General features: G+C 32.5%; 1 protein-coding gene across 1 annotated transcript; it reads right to left on the minus strand.

Annotated features, from left to right (window-relative positions):
* Window positions 1–5,559: 5,559 nt before the first annotated feature.
* LOC126699502 (auxin-responsive protein SAUR32) lies at window positions 5,560–6,434 on the minus strand. The gene has a single exon (XM_050397358.1). The coding sequence runs from the start codon at window positions 6,153–6,155 to the stop codon at window positions 5,778–5,780; it is 378 nt and encodes a 125-aa protein (XP_050253315.1). The 5' UTR covers window positions 6,156–6,434; the 3' UTR covers window positions 5,560–5,777.
* Window positions 6,435–20,790: the final 14,356 nt, after the last annotated feature.

The following is a 20,790-nucleotide window of genomic DNA, read 5'->3' on the forward strand; positions in this document are numbered from 1 at the left end:
TTTTATGCACATTATGTCCGATAAGATATGATAATGCGAGTTTATTGCTTTAATTATGGTCCTTAATCCAAGAGCATGCATTTCGAAATGCCTAGGATAGAGTTTTTTAGTCCAGCGATTCAGTCATAACCGTTAATTTTATATTGAAAAGATAGTTGGACATTATATCGACAGTGCAAATTGCTTGAGGCTTAAGCGCAATTTTTGTGCACTGCTTTTATGAGAACATTATCCTTCCAGTCACCATGTAAATTTTCACTACTTTAGCTGTGGACAAGATATGGATAATTTTAGACAAAGTGAGGTCAGGATTGAATGGTAGAGCAGAGCCAAGTTGAGTCGAGTATCAAAAGTTTAGAATTGTTTATTTAAATTTCTTTCAAACATAAGCCGAGTTTGAGTTTATTACCAAACTAAATTACAAGTTCAAGATCGATTCTTTTTCTTGTTGAACGAGCTCTTGAGTTAGTTTATGAACTACTTATTTTTTTCCCATATATAGAGACAATTTAAATTATTTTTACCGTGTTCATAAATCTAAAAAATTAATCACTAAATTATAAGTGAAATTATATTATAGGAGTTAATTAGATAGAGTGGTTTTTGTTTATGCAATTATAAAAATTCGATTCAATAACCCTATATTTTGAAAATTGCATATAATTTAACTATCAAATGGATTATTTATATCATCAATAAATTACTAATAATAATTTGTTATCTTATAAACTTATTTACAAACTTATATAATTCAATATTAAGTCAATATATATTTTAAAAAATTATACATATAAACATATAATATAATAAATACTTTAATAGAGCCTTATACTCACAAGTATATTATTATGTTTAGGCTCGGCTTTCTCAATAGTTGAGCCTAAACTTAGGCTTGAGTTCAACTTATTTATCAAGTAAATGAAAAAAAAAAAAAAAAAACTTTTATAGATCCGAGTTCGAGCTACTCCTAATCTTCTTGTAAATTAAAAAAAAAATTGGTGAAATTTAAAAAATATATATATAAAAAATTCACCTTGCTTAAGAAGCTTATTGATGTCATTGACCTTTAGTACAAATGACATTTTTTTAGTATTTTTAATGGAGAGCTTTAAAGTTAGAATTTGTTTTCTTCAATTTTTTTAAAATGAAATTTATTGATGATGTAAGGTACTTGGTATATACTATATATACTGTATACTTCTCACAGCATATACCATATGGTATGGGTCTTACCTTAAAGAGGACGTGAATCTCACAGCATGCATATGGGTCTGAGTCTCACTTTAAAGGTAGACCACACCACATGCAGAATTATTGGTGGATTTTAATGATAAATGTGTTGAACTTATTATACATTTGTACCTAATTCAAGGTCGGCTTAAGTGTCGTCTACCCTATAATGTTGATTGTTGAACATTCATTCATTCATGTACCTTAAAACTAGGTCACACTAGAGCCGTGCAGCCCATAAAGTTATATGTTCTGGGTTATGAACCTTATCTACTTGTTTATGGTGAACAACCTAGTTGCTAGCAAGTAATTTATCTTCTATTTATTTTTTAAATTCAACCCAATAACTTTATCTTTTTAAAACTTATTCTATAAGTTTCCAATGTATTTTTTTAACTATCTTTTTGGGTATATGTAGTTTTCCGTTCCACACACACCAAGTTATTAAATGACAGAATTTCTTAAGATTGGCATCAAGATAGAGAAACTCATAGATATCATTAGACTTTAGAAACCACTTAGTCAACTTTTTTGGGGTTTTGTCATCTCTGAGAATTTTGTGACATCTTTTCTTAAGATCAAGGGTTGTCTTTTGAAGAATGGAAAACTGGTTTGAGTTATTGTGTTTTTGTCAAAGCTCATATGAATGCTGATTTGTCGCAAACTATACATATCCAGAGGAGATCGAGCGAATAGACCCAAATGGAAAGAAAAGATGGCTTCAAAGTCAAACATCGAAACCAATTATTTTTGACAACTAAAAATATCGGCGCGTTTTATTATTTTATATATATATCTTCTCAATTTACACATGGTAAATAAAAATATTATCCAAATCTTGAATCTTTTACAAATAAGTAACACGTGATAAAAGTTTAATATTATTAAACGTTAAAAAGACAAACAGACGTGTTGTAAATAGTTTTACTAATACTAGTAATATTATCGAATAGGACTAGGACTTTAAGAGATAAGCCTTAGACCGGCCTTACCATATATACCACAGCTTTTACTTAAGCTAAAAGATGATAAAAGGGAAAGCAAATTTTTATTTTTCCTCCTTAAATTATGAGATCAGTTGGTGATAAACCTCACAATTTTAATTTTCTTTAATTTTCATGTGTTTTTTTTTTTAGATATACATTGTAAAATTTAAATTTAAATATTACAAAAAGATAACAATCTTCTGTTCTACTAATATTGAGAGGATATTGCAACTAATCACATAATTGTTTAGTTTGAAAGTTTAAAGGAAACATTCCCAAATGTTACCTATTATATATTAATCTTTTGACCTAACCTTACCCTAACCTTACCTATTATATATTGCAAACCTCAGATATTTAAATCTGACCTGATTATAAATTTAAACTACTAATACATCTCTTATTTAATGTATTTTTACATATAACAATAGAATTTTTATAAAATAACCAAAAACTAATTTGTGACTTGGCATGATAAAGAAAATAATTACCATAGAGCGGATGCCATAAGTTAATATCCTATCTATAAAAAAAAAATGTCTTTCTTAATATATCACTTTGGTCAGTTTGGTGTAAGAACATATATACTTAAATTTGGTGAGGTAGTACTTCAGATATTCAATTTTGGGTTAACTTGACTTGATCTATTACTTTGATCCAACTCTTGATACGACAATTTACTTAAAAAAAAAAAAAAACACTCTTGAGTTTGGATATTTCAAATTAATTAGTTATAAATGAGTTTGGGATAAAATTTATAAAAAAATTAATAGGATTTGGGGAGGTGAGGGTTTCATAATGTAAAGTTGTCATTTATTTATTTATTTATTTTTGAGAAGGAATATAGTACATGTCATTAAAGTAGGCCGTTAAAATCAACCTGTAGTACAGAGATAACATCTGGTGGTACATCTTCCATCCAGACCTGATCAAGTGATCATGAGAAATAAAAATTGCTCGTCTTGCTAAAGAATGAGCTACAGTATTAATACCTACGTAGATGGGAATAATGTATTTCTAAAAAATAAAAAGCAAGGTACTGTATGTTTTTAACTATGTGGCCGAAGTGGGATAACGTGTAAGAACTATTTTGGAGTGCTGTGATGAGTACCTTTGAATCCCCTTCCAAGATCACCCTATCAAAACCTATCTCCAAAGCCAAAATTAAAGCTCTCCTAGCTGTCATAGCTTCGACCTCAATGACTGTGAAAGGGAGCATAGTTCTTTTATTCAAAATAACAAGGGACAGGTGATGTAAAGATATTTTTGTTTTCAGTCCCAAATTTGACACGTTAGCATTTGAAAAACATTAACATAAAAATTACTTGGAATTTACTGCGAAACATATTACTCAATTTTTTTTTTGGGATTGTCCATGCACGTTGTTTTGTACGTATATGATTATGAATAAAATATGCAATATAATATAAGTAATAAAAACAAATTATTAAGGTCAATGCAATCAGGTTCATACACACCAATTTAATAAGCTGCATCTCCAATCATGAGTTTTTTTGTTTTCCAGTTTATTAGGAGATGAGACCTTCGCAAGTTAAGCGGCACAAGATGGCAAATTGACAATATATAAGTATATGTTTTTAGGAAAAAGAATACAAACCCTACATGGTTTCTCCTTTAAATATGATATCCTTGTGGTTTGAATGCCACACTTCATCCCATTGTTTTATGTGCAAAATAAAACCATTAACATATGTAAAACATAAATGGTGAGCTGTTCATGAAACTGACAAATGTGTATATTCAGAAAATGTATTTTATTATTAAATAATAGTAAGTATTTCATAATTAATGGTTCACACATAAAACATAAAACGAACTTCATGAAGACGCTTTTGTTAAAAATATTGATAATTTAATAATTACAATGGAGGCGGAAGAACGTAATATAATGACTTTAATCTTGTCAAAATGTTAAATATTTCTCTCAAAGAAAAAAAAATGTTAAATATTGCTTATTACCAATTTTTCGCCAAATGCAAGTTATCAAGTTAATTTACAGTTCTTTTTATTTATTTATTTTTATAGTAGTTATATACAGTTCATTTGACCTAATTCAAGGAGAACGATAGTGTACATGCGCAGCATGAACTGGATTTCCAAGAATCCTTCACACTAGTTGCTACCTATATGTGTTGCGTCTCAAGAGAGATGGTAGCAAAAAATACTTGTATTTTAATCAATTAATATTAATAAATTTAAAAAAAAAAACTTACATCATATATATATATTTTTCATAAAATAATACTAATTCTTTTTGTTTTTACAACAAAGAAGGTTTTTTTTTTTTTTTTGAGAAGAAATAAAGAAGAAAATTTAATCCTTCTATGTTATACACTTATTATTATTAACATGGATATCGGATTATCATGATCATCATATCTTGAATTTTGAGGCTATTCACTTTACTTTCCTTGTATCCAGGATCTAATCTCTCCAAAGATTAATTTTTTAAAATAGGTATATAATAGATTTATATTTTCTTGCCCAGCATATATAGGAAGAATTTTCAGGGCTAAGAGGCTGATTTTTCAGGGTGTCATCAATACGAAAATGATGAACCAAGTTTTATGGGTGCAAATTAACCATTCTATCAATCTATTTTCTAGCTAGCCCCATCTGAAAAAAACAACAGAGAAAGACAAGTATGAACCACTGGGGGGCCTCTTAGGCTCAGACCCATTGGTCCACACCGACCCACCTAGCCGTTTTCATTACCACATGCACCAAACACACAAGGAACCAAATAAAAATCCAACAACATATTTATTTTTGTGTCGAGGAGGGACTTCATTCTTATCCCTTGAAAGTCTTTTCTTTCCAAGCATAAATAGGAAGAATTTTCAGGGCTAAGAGGCTGATTTTTCAGGGTGTCATCAATACGAAAATGATGAACCAAGTTTTATGGGTGTAAATTAACCATTCTATCAATCTATTTTCTAGTTAGCCCCATCTGAAAAAAACAACAGAGAAAGACAAGTATGAACCACTGGGGGGCCTCTTAGGCTCAGACCCATTGGTCCACACCGACCCACCTAGCCGTGTTCATTACCATATGCACCAAACACACAAGGAACCAAATGAAAATCCAACAACATATTTATTTTTGTGTCGAGGAGGTACTTCATTCTTATCGCTTTGAAAGTCTTTTGCCACCACAAACACACAAATTCAATGGCCCCAAGCGAGCCCTTTGCCCCCTTCTATGTCCCAACCGTGTCCTATACGTTTATCTCTCTCTCTCCAACATGTACTCCTATACTTTCATGTGTTCACATTAACAATTAAACATTGGATACTTCAAAAAGAAAAAGAAAAGAAAAAGAAAAAGCAAGAATCAAATTGAAATTTATGTAACTTTTTCTTCTTTGTCTAAGGGATCCAAATATAGCAAAAGCAATAAATCATATCATCCAATTCTTCGTCATCATCATCAACAACTACATCAATCTTGGTACTCAAAGAAAATTTCCTAGAAAGAAAAAAAAGAAAAAAGAAGAAAGAAAAAAAAGAGAACAAATTTACATGACTGCCAACATGAAATCAAACCCTAAAGCACCAAACATGGTGGTGGTGCTGGACTGATTGCTCCTTGTCAATCATGCCTTGGACGGTGCGAAACTCCTCGACATGGCAAGGTATGGTGATGGGTCCCTTCTGGTCAAAGCCAAACTCTTTCTCAGCTTCCTTCAACAACTGCATGAAGAGCGGGTGGTTGATGTAAATCACAGGGATCACAAACCTTTGTTGCTCTTCACCTTGACCCACCATGACTGCCAAACACCCCTTTGGGATGTCTTTCAGTTCTTTATTGCTGTCATGGTCATGGTGGTGGTGGTGATGGACCTGGTGGTGGTGAAAGTGAAGGTGTGGCATGTGGATATGGAAATTCAACTGGTGTTTGTCAGCACTAATCCCCATTTTGAACAAAACCCAGATAGCCAAAACCCTACTTTGTACAAAGAAAACACAGCGAGCTCTAGTTTTTTGTTTTTTGTTTTCAAAAGGGTTATAAGAAAACAACGGAGAAAGGCCAAGGATCAGAGGCAGAGATGGCAAGGTTAAAGAGAGTCAGGGAAGAGTCGGTGAGAGATCTTGGTATATTGCTCATTATAGATGAAACTCAAAGATAACCAACATATGAACAAGAAAGAATGAAAAAAATGAATGAAGGGACTTTTTGTAGACTGGGGGATTGGGTTATTTATATAGGGGTCATGAAGTTTCTAGGGCTATGCTTAGATTGTACACAAAGTTATAATTATAAATAATAATAAATAAATTATTAAAAAAAAAAAAGAGTTTGTACAACAAAAGGTATGATCTAGAGAAGGAATTGTGATAGAGATGGAATAGTCTATATCTTGGGAGGGTTTTATTTATTTATTATTGTTGCCGTCTTTTGATAGAGTTCTTATCTTATATACGTAAATAAGATTGTATTAAAACCTTTTGATCGAGTTTTGAGTTACAGCTGGGACTTGGAGATGGGAATACAAGTAAATTCTTGCTATTTCCAAAGACTGCGTGTTTTGGTTTTTATTGACTTTCTTAGGGGGTTACTGGTGAGAATTTATTTATAATAATATAAGTTTATTAATCCAATATAATCAAGGTAGATATGAGTATTAACTATTAACTATTTAGGAGAGTATCAGAAATATTAAAAAATTTCAATACTTTTCTTATTTTAGAGAGATAAGTACTAACACCGGTGGATTTGACAGTTAAATAACTCAGATTTGGAGGGTAAGTAAGATATTTAGGGATATCATATATATAAGAACCTTCCTTAGATGTGTTTAGGATTTTACCCTCTCCGTTAGGCTTTAGCTCTTAATTTTTTTAGGAGTTTTTATTGTAAGTTTTTTGGAAGAATTTACTTGACAATGAAAAGGAAAAAAAAATTATAAATTATAATAATCATTTCATGCAAAAAAAAAAAAAAAATTTATTTGTGGTCAACAAACAAATAGTAATCAATTTTATCATTTTAAACAAAATTGATGTGGTCACATTTTTTCCATCAGTGTGGACCATTAATTAGATATTTCATATATGCAGTCATGTCCCCCCCCCCCCCCCCCCCCCAAACAATAAAAATTTGAGAAGATAATTTTGTTAAAGGATTAAGATTAGAAGAAAGATTCTTTCCAAAAATAAAAAGATTAGAAGAATGATTCGCTGCTACAAAGAAGGATACAAAAGTAAAACTAAAGAATATGTGCCCTAAAAAAAAAAAAAACCTATAGAATATGGTAGATAGAGAAAGCTGAACTTAGTGAGATGCATTTTTGTTTATAACAAAAGTATTTAAAGGAAAAAAAAAAGAAATTAAATTGAATTACAAACAAAAATTAATATAATTGTGATAATTTAACAATTACCCGAGGAAAAGAGATTAAAACCTTAGAAGTCTTTAAAGAAACATATATATATTATTTATTATTATTTATGTTTTTGCATAGAGACAAGGTTGGATTCGTATTTGAGACATAAATACGTGAAAATTATTTGACATGTGTCTAGATCTCAACAAATCTAATGTACGGGAGTACTGGACCCAAACCAGTTATTTCGCACAGATACTACCTTATGGATTAAGATGATACTGGAGATTTCAAGTCTTCAAATTGAACAAGCTCTCTCTCTCTACCACTAAATTAAGTGAAGAAATCATCTACTACAAGTCTACAACTACAACCCAAATCATTAAACCCTTTCAAACTCTACCACTTGTTCCCATATTCTAAACGTTGTTTAGTTGTAAACCGCGGAATCGGACTTGCTCATAGCAAAAAACAAGAAGTAAAATAAAATACCATTTCTAATTTCAACTTTAATATTTTTTCCTGCTGAGTAGGTAAGACACGTAGAGAACGTGTGGCAAAAGATGAGCCAAGTCAGCAAACTGGGGTCCACGTCGATGAAACTTGACCGACAATGAGGTGTAATGTACACCCCAGCATTGACGGAACAGCCAATAGCAAGTCTCCAACATGTTTATCTTTACATCATAGAGATGTCACGTCAGCTTCTTTAATTTTTATTTTTATATAATTCTATCTGGACTTTTCCAATTTAATGATTGGTCTTTTACTTTTTGTTACTCGTTTTTTTTTTTTTTTTTTTTTTTTGGTATATCATAATTCTATCATGACTTTTCCATCTTTACTTTATATCATGTGTATACATTTTGGTATGGATATTAAGTTTGAAATTATGAACATTATGTTTGCGGACCAGTGGATTAGAGAATACACATTAGCAAATGTAAAAGGATAATTAATATATATATATATATATATATATATTTTTTTTTTAAATAGTACTCTCTCATATGTAGGGTTGTCATGGACTTGATAGCATGACCATGCAAGACTGCAGTGGCCTAGGTAGTGTGCACGCGGATATGTCATAGCCTTAACTGCGTGCCCACAAACATGTCATGGCTTTGACTGCGTGCTCACACTAGGCTGCCATGGCCTAAGCGGCCTGTATAGTACAATATTTGATTTGTTTTTGGGAAAATTATTAGATACTCCCGGATTACCATAAATGCATACTCCCTCCTCTTACATGAATTGTAAGTCCCACCATGAATTTAATTAGTGGAACTCACCATTCATGTGAGAAGAGGAAGTACGCATTTATAATACTCCGGGAGTACACAATAATTTCTCTAGTTTTTGGGTGTGCATGGTCATTTTGTCTCATACATATAATTAGGAATAATTAAAAGGAGAAATTCCTTGGAGCGGCCCTAAAATTATCGAAAATTATTAGGTACTCCCCCCTCTTACATGAATGGTAAGTCTTATCATGAATTTAATTAGTGGGACCCACCATTCATGTGAGAGGAGGGAGTACGCATTTATGATACTCAGGGTGTATACAATAATTTCCCTAAAATTATTATAAAAGAGACTTAAAATAGATTCTAAACAAAAAAATAATAATAAATTTTTTTTTTTGGTGGAAACTAATAAGATATTTTGCTATTTCTTTATAACATTTTTTTTTTCTCTCGTACAATTCGATGAGGTAATACTTTAGCTCATTCTTTAGCCAAAAGAGCAAAATTGTCTTCACCTCTAAATTGATCTTGATGAAGTCTGTTCCTCCAAATCTCTATAATTGTTATCTTTCTGATTTTAAAGTATTTAAATAATAAAGCCTCATGGCCTTCTGCTCAAAAAAAAAAGAAAAAAGAAAATTAGAAATTAAAATCACTAGGGTGGCGTTTTATAGTTATGTGAAAACTCGGTAATGTCCAATTGAATTTATGACCCCAAAATATGGCTAATAAAGGAAAAAGATAAATTCTAATTACCATAAATGCCCTTCACATATATGATTAAAAAAAAAAAAAAAATCAAAGTCCATGCCCCAATCTAGGACCGGATACTGTGCCAGATTTTACTGCAAAATTGCTGTAGAGAAAGCTAGTTTGACCTATATTCATTTGCGTGGGCTAATATTATTGTTAAAGTAACTCACTCACTGATCAATAATTGCGGTGTGTGTTACATGCCAATTTCTTTGTTTATTATTATTATTATTATTTTTATAACTTTGGTTTCTTGGCCCAAAAGGTCCCATACAATGAATTTTTTTGTAGAGTATGGGTTAAAGAACTTGGTTCCAGTTGGCTTAAACGATTTGTTGCGTGGGCTCAGGAGATACGGAAACAAGAACAGAAGGAGGTAGCAATGAAAAGAGATTCTCCTCTAATGATAAGGTCTCAAACTTGATTAATAGGCACCGATTCATGCAAATAAAAGTTCTCTACAGTGTTCTCTCCTCTCTTTTTCGTCCCCTTCTCTTGGGGGATTTTTACATATTATATAGACCCTCTTCTATCATCTGGGCTTTACACTTGTTGATCATCCAAACCCCTACTTGAGCACCTGTCCCATCAGACACCCTTATCAGTTCTTTGTGAGTTGCAGTGACCAAGGTAACACTGTTCAGGGGTCTTCTCTTCATTAATGCGGCCAGGAGAGTAGTTGTGGTGCATTTAATGTGGTGGTGGCAGCCTTTGCTGAGATATTTTGGATTTCCTTTCTTTTTACGTACTTGGAGGGAGGACTACAGTAGCTGGGACGCACCTTTGACCTGGATTTTGGAATGTCCGAGGAGGAACTACTCCTCGGATATGTTCTCTTTGCCCCAGTGGGCCTGAATAAGGATTCTGGGCCGCGACGTCTCTTCGAACAGACTAGTCCTCGGACGGGCCCAGGGCCCAGCCAACCTATTATTCTGGGCCGGTCCCCACAGTTATGTTAATTTTTTTAATGGGAGTTGTAGTCATTTTAACTATAACTAACAATAGAAACATGTTATGTGTCTTTATCATGGGCAATGCATATTATTTACTTAAAATAAAGTATTGAATGCATGTTATCTTCCTCTTGTTGGTTATAACCTTAAACTATAATTAAATTTGTAAGTTACGACTTGTAAACCAAACATTGTTCATTAAATATTTAACAATGCAAATAAAAAAAAATTATGGTTTGCATGGATTGGTCGGTTCTAACTTGTAAGATATCATATTCCCAACCTTCTGACCTAAATAATAAATTGATAATAATAGTAATAGAGAACATAATGCCAGCCATAACGTTGATTTCAATTAATGTGAAATATTCATGAATGGTTACTTTAAAAATGTGTGATCAATAATTCGAGACAATTGGCAATATAAATATTAATTGCGGCTACCTGTGGCTGTATTAAAAGTTTGTAAATTTAGCAGATTAGCCGTTAGGTTTCCTTTTTTGCTTTCAAAACGTAAAAAAGTACTAGTAATACTACATTCACAAGTTATTTTACAATTTTTTCTTTAAAAAAACTATTTTACAAATTTTTTTTAGGAATAGTTAATGTGTTGGGTGGTTATTGGTAATTAGTAAAATTGTGATATTAGTGATGGGTCCAATTAAAAACTAGTAAAAAATTTTAACATCAACATTTTATAAAAAAATGTTATAAAATAATTTGTGTCTGTAACTCAATAACATTATTGGAAAAGGTACTCGGTCTGAGTGGACCCATTTAAAAAAAAAAAAAAAATTCCTCTCCAACTTTTGCAATGGTGTGTGTCTTGCTCTTGCCTCCAAGATTTGTTTGAGTTTAAAACAATTAAAAAGAAAAAGAAAAGAAAAGAAAGTATAACAAAAGAATGCTGGTGTCATGTGCTCAAGTCTTAAGTCTTATTTTATTTAACCCATTGAACTGAGATGGTTTTGTAATTTTGTTTGGTTCTTGGTATTAAATTTTTTTAGAATATTATCTCTGTTGCTTAATTATGAGAATTTTTTTTTTGGGTTTTTGTGGGGGTTCCTTCCCAAGTTGGATATGGTTGGTTTGGCAAATGTCGTGTTCAGAGAATATATTTAAAAAAAGAAGAAGGTAAGTGGTACATTTTTCTTAGCATTAAAGTTGCTATTCAATAGTCAAGTGCCTTAATTCATAATTTAAATCTCTCACCTTCAATTATAGAATTGAAAAAAAGAAAAAAAAAAGTGGGTTTTCACTTTTCAACGTTACTTGAAAGTCTTAGGCAATATCTTTGTGTTTATTAATTTTGTTAAATATTAATTTCTTGTAAGGATAATTGTTAATATTTCATTTACAATATGTCAATAGGTGAAAGTGTGAAACTATTTAATATTCTTATCCAAAGTCCAAACTCCAGAGTCCCTAGCAAGAAGAATACAGTATTATCCATTTCAACTTAATTTCCTCTCCTTTCTCTCTAATCTTTTCATCCCCATCAGTGTTAGATAAAACATCAATATCCAAAATTAATAAATATATACCATTGAAAACAAAGTTTGAACGTAATCAATATTTGCTTTTGCTCAAATTTAAAATAAATAAAAAAACGCAATCAATATTTTCTAAGGAAATTATCAGAAATTCAGATTCAAATGCCAGTTTGATGACATATTCAAACCCCACTATTTTTTAATTCTTTATCATTTCCTTGATTTAAGCTATTTCTCCATTCCCCAAAAAAGAGAGAGAAAAGATTTAAGCAATTTCAATTTTAAAGTATTGCTTATCCATTTAACTATAAAATCTGTAATTGAATTTAAGCCATGAGAAAATTGCACATTTTCCGTAGCAGGGTGCCATCTATTTTGATTTTGAACAGTTTATCCAAATTGGAGATGTACAATGATAGAGACAAAATATATATATATATATATATATATTAGAAGGAAATATTTATAATTTGGTGAAATAGAATAGTAACTAGTGTAATACTTATAACTTTTATTTTTTATTTTATATGAACTACTTATAACTTTTATATGAGTACACCGTTAAAATCATTTTTATTAATATATCAATCATAATATTATACTCCAATAATAATTAAAAAAAATTGTAAAATTTTTCAAGAGTCCTGTTAAAGAGGGTACAAGAATTATTATTATTATTATTTGTTAGGGTGTCCAATAGTTATTGATTCGGAGATAACTCAGAATTTTAGGTGGTCCCTTATCATCATCAAATAGTATTCTTTAATACTTTTTAGGGATTGGTGTTGTCCCATGGATTGTGTTGTTTAGGGTATGTTTAGATACCGTTTATTTTGCTGAAACTGAAAAATTATTGTCGAAAGTACTGTAGATAAAAGTAAAAGTTAGTTCAAATAGTACAGTATAATCCATGAATAGTGCTAAAAAGTGTAGTAATGCCCATAAATAGTAGTAAAAATAAGCTGAATAGTGAAATAATATTTTTAATCTCTACCCAAAAGCATTCTTAGCATTATCCCATGAGCCCCGGTGGGGAAAGGGGATTTTCAAATTTTAGTGTTTGATTAATCCATTAATAAATCTAGAGACATGCCATATCGCACATCTAAATTTACAATTTATTAACTTTTGTGATTGCAAGCCGTCAGTATTTTCTGTCCATGATAGACTTGTACAATCCATTGCTTTTCCTAATTACTCGCAATCACATAAGTCAGGAAATTGTAAAAACGAGTGTGAATGAGTTATATGCCGACTCTACGACCATATAGATGGATGCCAATTGCTTTGCTAAGTGTGAGTTTGTGACATTGTCTAAAAAAATAGGGGACATTGTGGGTCAATAACGTGTTAAACAAGAGAGAAAGTGAGAAGAGAATTTGCACGATGCAAAGGAATAAAGGTAGGCACGAATCAAGCAATATAGTCCAGGAAGTGTGGATGGGGAAAGTCCTAAGTGGTTTTGCTTTGAAACAAAGTAATGCTAAAGTGTCAAGCAATGTGGGGGCTTTCCTAACCTTTATTTTATTTCTTTAATCTAAAGGGAATTGTCCATTCCTTTGTTTGTCTCCATACTATACTATTAAACCACTGTATATATGTTTATACTATAGCGTATTTCACAATCAATTCCTGTTTCCTTGTTATTTTATGATTGAGTTCAATCATTAGAAAGTATATTTCAAAATTCACCAAATACTTATAAGTATGACACAATATTCATATTTCTTTTTCTTTTTCTTTTTCTTTTATGAAGAAAGGAGTGACTTCACCTTTCATCACCAAAATATTTTTCTTACATATTTAATATATTTATCTTGATTTAAACCACTCACATAAATTATTTCATTTGCAGTGGCCCTTTGTTTTGTCAACTATTCTTATTAATATTATAATCAGTTTTTATATTTACTAATGATAACAACAATAGCAATAGTATCTTGCCAATAGCATTTTTTTTTTTTTTTTTTTTTTTTTGAAGAGGACCTCGTCCTTAACTTTCATTCAAGAGAAGGTGAATCAAAATACAATGCTTCAATTGCTGGAGGAGGGGATTCCTCCAGCCAAACAAGTTCATTAGATACATTCTTGGCAAATCTAGCTAAAGCATGGGCTGCTGTATTTGCACTCCTTCTAATACATTGCACTTGCGACCACCTAAAAGCACTTAGCAGACAAAGAACATCCTGTAAAATATGACCAACCGCAGAAGAGAGTCTCTTCTTCAACTGAAGTGCCGACATAACCACCTGATTATCTCCCTCAACCACAATCTCCAGAAAGCCACACTCCATAGCAAACTCGACGGCGCGTCGACAGGCTAAAACTTCGGCTTCCTCACTGCTTAATACTGCCGGGCCTTTAGCTGATAATGCAGCCATTAATTCTCCATTTTCATTGCGAATGATAGCTCCCATACCCATCGCATCATTCTCCTTAAAGATTGCGGCGTCGAAATTCAGTTTAAACCGAGACGAAGGTGGAGGACTCCATCTGCACGGGCTCGGTGTGGGTGAGTAAGGATACAACAGAGTTTGAGCTCGCCTATACTCCTGCACATAATCTGCAGCTCTTTTGTTTAAAATTCCAGGTGCCTGTACTGACTTCCCATGGATCATAGCATTACGTTGGTGCCAAATAAACCAAGCTTGAACCAGAAATAGTTCAAGTTCTTCAGTGGACAGCCGCACTACTAAATCCTCCATTAATTGAATCATATCCTCATAATCTCCCCGACACTTCTGTATACGTGTTGTACAACCTGCCCAAACGTCTTGTGCCAGTGCACAATTCCACAACGCATGAACTCCCGTTTCAGGTTCAGTCTTGCACGCCACACATCTATTGTCCTGTATTATCCGCTTCTTTGACAGGTTTACTTTTGTTGGCAAGATATTACAGCAGGCTCGCCAACCAAAAATCCGAATTTTATTTGGCACCTGTAGCTTCCAAAGGAGTTTCCACACCCCTCCTCCCACAACACCCGTAGGGCATTCCACCCAATCCTTCTCTTTTGCCAACCCACAAGCCGTATGGTATCCCGTCCTCACTGTATATTCCCCTGATTTTTCAGCAAGCCAAAACAGAGTGTCCGGAGTGTACCTGTGGCTAAGGGGTATCCGCAAAATGGCATTGGCCTCTTCTTGAATGAAACTTCGCATGATAAGGTTTCTATCCCACCACCTAGAAATAGGATCAATCAACTCAACAACCTTCATCCCTTCCACAATATTCTGGACCGGGTGCAATATTGAATTTGAAGGTGAGTTCTTGCCAATAGCATTTAACTTGGCACATTCTAATATTATTATCAGTTCAAATCTCTCATATTTTATTATAAGTTATAATTATCAAATTATCAAAATAATATAGCTCACATTTATTTATGAGCTATATTTCATCATATGGTTTGAGTAAAATAGAAGAGGAAAGAAAATGGGGGTAGATGAAATTTTCCACCTATGCCCCCCATTCTTTTCCCTACCATATTGGAAAGAAAGATGAAGGAAATTAGCACTGAGAAGAAAGTGCAAAATTACCCTCAGTTTTCTATCATCTATTTATAATAATAAGGACATAATTGTAATTTAGTCTTTATCATTCCACTTTTCCAACTTCCCTCCCAACACACATAATGTAAACACAAATATATTTCATTCTCCTACTTTTCTATCCTCCATCATCCCCCAACCAAATAGAGCCTTAAGAACCCAAAAGGTCAAAAATGCATCCTAGGCTTTTAGAAAATAGCATAACATTGACTACTAATTTCCAAGTAATTTAACATTAAAATTTTCCCCCTTTTTTTTACACGCTTGTTGATATAGTTTGTTATAATTAGCGTATTTATAAAAATGGTATTAATGATGTTCCTCATAAGAATGACGTTGCTCAAATATCAAATTACAATTTTTTTTTTTTTTTGAAAGTGTTTAAATCATAACTTACCACTTTAATAAATTGTGGGAAAAAAAAAAGGATGTGGAAAATTTTGTATCCATCTACTCAATATAACCAGACCTATTAGACCACCCCAAGAAGATACTATATTGCTAATTATATAGAATTTTTTTTTTTAGTTCTCTCCCTTTCTATATGTCCTCTTCTCAAAAAAGAAAAAAAAGGATAGGCTTTAGGAATAAGGTTTTGGGCCGGGCTGGCAAATCTGGGTGGCTACGGAGTTTTCATTTACAAACTCGAGGGGATCCGGTAGTCCCCCACCCCTTCCATTAATTCTTTTCAATCCATCTCGGATCTTTATTGGTTTGGCCCAACAACGAAGATTTCAAGCCCATTCTGCTTTGTGAGATCAGGATTATTTATTACAGCCAGGCCCAGTAATGGTGGGATAGAAATCATAAACATCAGAGAGGATATGAATGTCAAACAAATAGCTTTTGCACACAATTTTTTAATTTTTTTTTACTAAGTAGATGAATGCCTTATAAATGTAAAATTTAAACCCACTTCAAAACTCCACAGGTAAACCTAGCAATTATAAGCCAAAATCCAATTCTCTTCTTAACAACATGGGACAAAGTCTAAGGGACCCTTAAAAAGAGTTTTCTTTTTCTATTACAATTTGGGACTGGTGAAAGCGTATTCACACAAACAATAATATAAAATAATGACACAAAACAATAATATTTAACTTTTAATTTTAGGAACATAATATTTTTCCAAAGACTGCCAAACGACTCTGACACAGTGATATTCAGCCCATTTTAAGGGTTTAGTTCCAAGGTTAAATTCCTTTAACTTTTACTTTAAAAAAAAAAAAAAAAAGAAGCTTTTTTGTTGTTGTTTGAGAATAAAAAGAAAAGGTTAATTACTTGAGCATTGTTAAACAAGGTTAATTTCATCGTCATTGTCTTTGCCGCTGATGATACATATTACTTGGCTGTACATTAAACTACAACTTATCCTCAATCAATCTTTCATCATCATGTACTCGATTAAAAAAGAAAAGAACTAATATCAAATTTAGTATCAATTTTACTATAAAAACTAAAAAGTTAACAAAATAACCTGGGGAATGAATATAATTAATGCTATATTAATAATTGGGTGAACCGGCCATGACCGTAAATGACCATTGCACAACCGTATTGACACAATTTTTGGCATTATTAACAAGTTTTATTTCATTGGTAGGTCCGTAACCATGAAATTTTGAATATTTCATCGCCATTAGCATTGTCTTTGTGTTTTGTTCAACTTGGGGTTCACATACTCTACTTCTACGGGTGGCTTTTGGTTTATTGTGACGTGCTCTTGATGCGATGTATATTACGATAATATGACATTAAGGTTTTTGGTTTTTTTTTTTTTTTTTTTTTTTTACCATTACTATAATTTAAAATTACAAAATATATCACATTATCTTAATCTCATTATCTTCCTAAATAATATAATGTTGTATTCTTGTATTGAGATTACATTAATGTAAGATTACAATAACATAATATTACGATGTAATATAACATCATAACAAATCAAACGTCTCCTACATGTAATAGTAATGACAAATGAGTGATGAGTAAGAGATTAATTAGGAAGTGGTGGATCTTGTTTTGAATATGATTTTATTCCATACTCCATATAAATAAGCATTAACAGTGATAAAGATAAATACCTGAGACTATAGGATGGCAACAGCTTATTCCTTTCTATTTAATAAACGCCTCCCACTCATTGCTAAGATATCTTGTAGCTTATTTGAACAAACTAAACTATAGAATCAAACTAATAAAATTACATCTTCATCTATATCTCCTTATCACTGCGGTTATGCATCTTTAACTTCTACTTTATCAATATGGCTGTCCGAAATTAGGGCATGGGATTTGCAGCACGTGCTTGTTGCTGCGAATAGGTAACACTTTGCCATACATATTTTACTTGGCTATACATAAAACTACTATAAATATCCTCAGTCATTTCCTAATGATGTGTTAGATAAATAAAAAGAAAATAAAAAATTCTAGAGAAGTAAAAATTCTTTAAAAAAAAAATCATCTAATGCTTTTTATTCTTTGTATTGTGGATGGGATATTTTTCAGTGCCTCCAACAAGACTGAAAAAAAAAAAAAAAAAAAAAAAAACGACATATACTCGTACACATAATATTCACAATTTACATGCGTTGGTACACATAAAACACAAAAAAGTAGTGTTTACATTTAAAACATAAAAAATGGATGTATATAGAAGATTTGAAATAAGTTATGTGAAAGAATTGTTTCCTATAAAACAAATATGATAATTTTGCATTTGTTACGGGATTAACAGTTTTAAGTTAGTTATAAGATATAACTCTATAAGTAGCAGAACAGAAACAAAAAAGAAGGAAAAAACTAAAAATAAAACTTCTATATAAGGTTTTGCACATGCCCATTCTTTTTTCGGTGCAAAATCGTTTTCCTTTTGCAGTAAATTTGAAAGAAAGTAATTAGAAAGAACAATAATCTAAAAAAAAAATGTCTAAACTTAGCGTATAGCAACATTCTTTAGAGGGCAAAAGGAAAATATCAAACATCAAATAACAGCTTCACTTTTTCCTCTTTTCATTTCTTTCCATACAACCAAACCGTACACTGCGGTTGACCAATATCAATGTCTCACTCTCTCACCACACCATGTAACCCAAAATACATAATTCCTAATGTGTCCTCATAAGTATAGTCCAATATTAATTTCATGTGTATGCTATAGTCCTAGCTAGACAAGTTGACATTCCGCCAGATTTTGATTGTCCTCCGCCGGCCGTGACCTGGAGGCCGGAATCCACCGGCAGCACTCTCCTCCGGCAGCCAACGTGTCGGCGATTGGTCTAATTACCAACATACCCTCCCCCATTGCAGCACACAAAAATGTACTAATAAACACAACGAGTGCCACAGCGCCATAGGCTAGTTCTTCAGGACTCCAGAACGAGGACAACCCAAGAGACAGAATTTGCACAGCCAAAGATGTCAAAACCGAGAAAGCAAGCACATAGATTCGAACCCTCAAGCTCTTATTGATCGCTAGGGACAAAGCTTTCCAGCAAGAAAACAAGAAGCATAGACAATACGCAATGCAAAAACTACCAAACGCAATGGTACTCAACAAAGGGTATCCGCACAGAACATTCTCGTTACCAAAACCATCCTTGAAAACCACAAAGCTCCTTGTGAAAATGGAAGGTAGTTTTTCCTCCAAAGGCACAAGAAACACAAATACCACTTGGAATGTTAATATGGGAAAGCAAGAGATGAGAACAAAAGGGAAAGCCCAGCTTTCTCTCTTGGCTTTTTGTTTGATAGAGATGTTAACGAGGAAAAGTAGGGTTACCAAGAAGGCAGGCTCGAAGAACCCTAATGAGAGAACAACATGGATTTTGCAAAGGCTTTCTTGGTTAGATTCGTTTAAGGAAGGGAAAAGAGGGTAGAGAAAACGCTTACAAGAGAAAGGTATGCGGAGAAGCTCGTTGAGTGCCCACAAGGTAATGAAAGCGACGAGGATGAAACGGACTAACCAGAGAGAATTGAATTCTTGTAAATGGTAAAGGGTGCGCGATTTGAAGCGGAGGTGGAAGATGAAGCAAAGGGACAAGATGGAGAGGATAAGGAGCAATGCAATGAAAGCAAGGGTGGTGTAATCGTTCAAGAGAGAATCAAAGAGAGGCAATGGAGGAAAGAAAAACATGGAGAGAATCTCTCTTTCCCTCTTCTGTCTCTCTTTTCTCCCTCTCACTCTTTCTACCTCTCAAACCCCGGGTTGATAAATATAATATTTGATTAATAGTATGTATCACCTAGCTACCTTGTGTTTTCTATAATAAGGTAGGTTTGATGATTATGATATGGGTGGTGGTTTTGGTGGCAAAATCCGAAGTGAAAGTGGCGGCGAGAGGGTGAGATTATGCATGGAATGGTAATCATATGGAGGAAAGATGGCATTTGTTGGTAGGAATGGGATGGGGGAGAGAGATTTGTTTATGGTAAAATTTTCTCCCCCAATTCCCAACCGGCGGGAAAAACAGGCTAGATTGGTCCTAATAAGGTAGGAAAATTAGCTTTGTGTTTTGATTAGAGAGAGAGAGAGATGGTGGAGGAGGAGAGAATTGTGTTGTAAATGAGATGCCACCCTTAATCTCGGGTTTGTACGGTTAAGAATTTTTTTTTTTTTTTTTTAGAAGAAGAAGTTAAGGAATTAGTTTGTTTGATATGCATAGGATTTTACAGCTTCTATATTAGTAGTATATTGGCTTTGCTGTGATGAAGAGGTTGCTATTCCTGAGGCTTAATCTTGTGGAGTCAATTGAAGGATTTTGGCATGTTAAAATCCTATCTTAGAAAATTGAGATAAGTTACAAGATATTAGTAATAATAATATTATTATGGTGATATCTCTGCCGACCACCTGTGTGATCTTACCAAAGAATTAGATTTTTTTAATGATTTTATTATTATTAATGAGTCTAATCCATTTATCTGTACCTTTAAATTATTTGTTAAAAATAATTTTAGGGACATAATTGGGAAAATTTATAAATTTTTTAAATAGGAACATTAATGAAACATTACATTTCTTGTAATCATCAATCAATTATTCGTTTAGATTCTTCAAAAAAAAAAAAAAAAAATTATTCGATTAGATTTTTTATTATATAATTTATAGGAATTATAGACTATATGGATGTCAGAATTTTTTTCTACTATATTTTATTAGGAATTGACACATAATATGTTCTTTTAATTGTGGATGTGATCAAGAAAAATCGGATTCTGTTACCC

This window comes from Quercus robur, chromosome 9 (genome assembly GCF_932294415.1).
Source record: "Quercus robur chromosome 9, dhQueRobu3.1, whole genome shotgun sequence".
Classification (NCBI taxonomy): domain Eukaryota; kingdom Viridiplantae; phylum Streptophyta; class Magnoliopsida; order Fagales; family Fagaceae; genus Quercus; species Quercus robur.

Coding starts and splice junctions, on each gene's coding strand:
- LOC126699502 (XM_050397358.1), bottom strand. CDS start 6,155: ATGGGGATTAGTGCTGACAAACACCAGTTGAATTTCCATATCCACATG.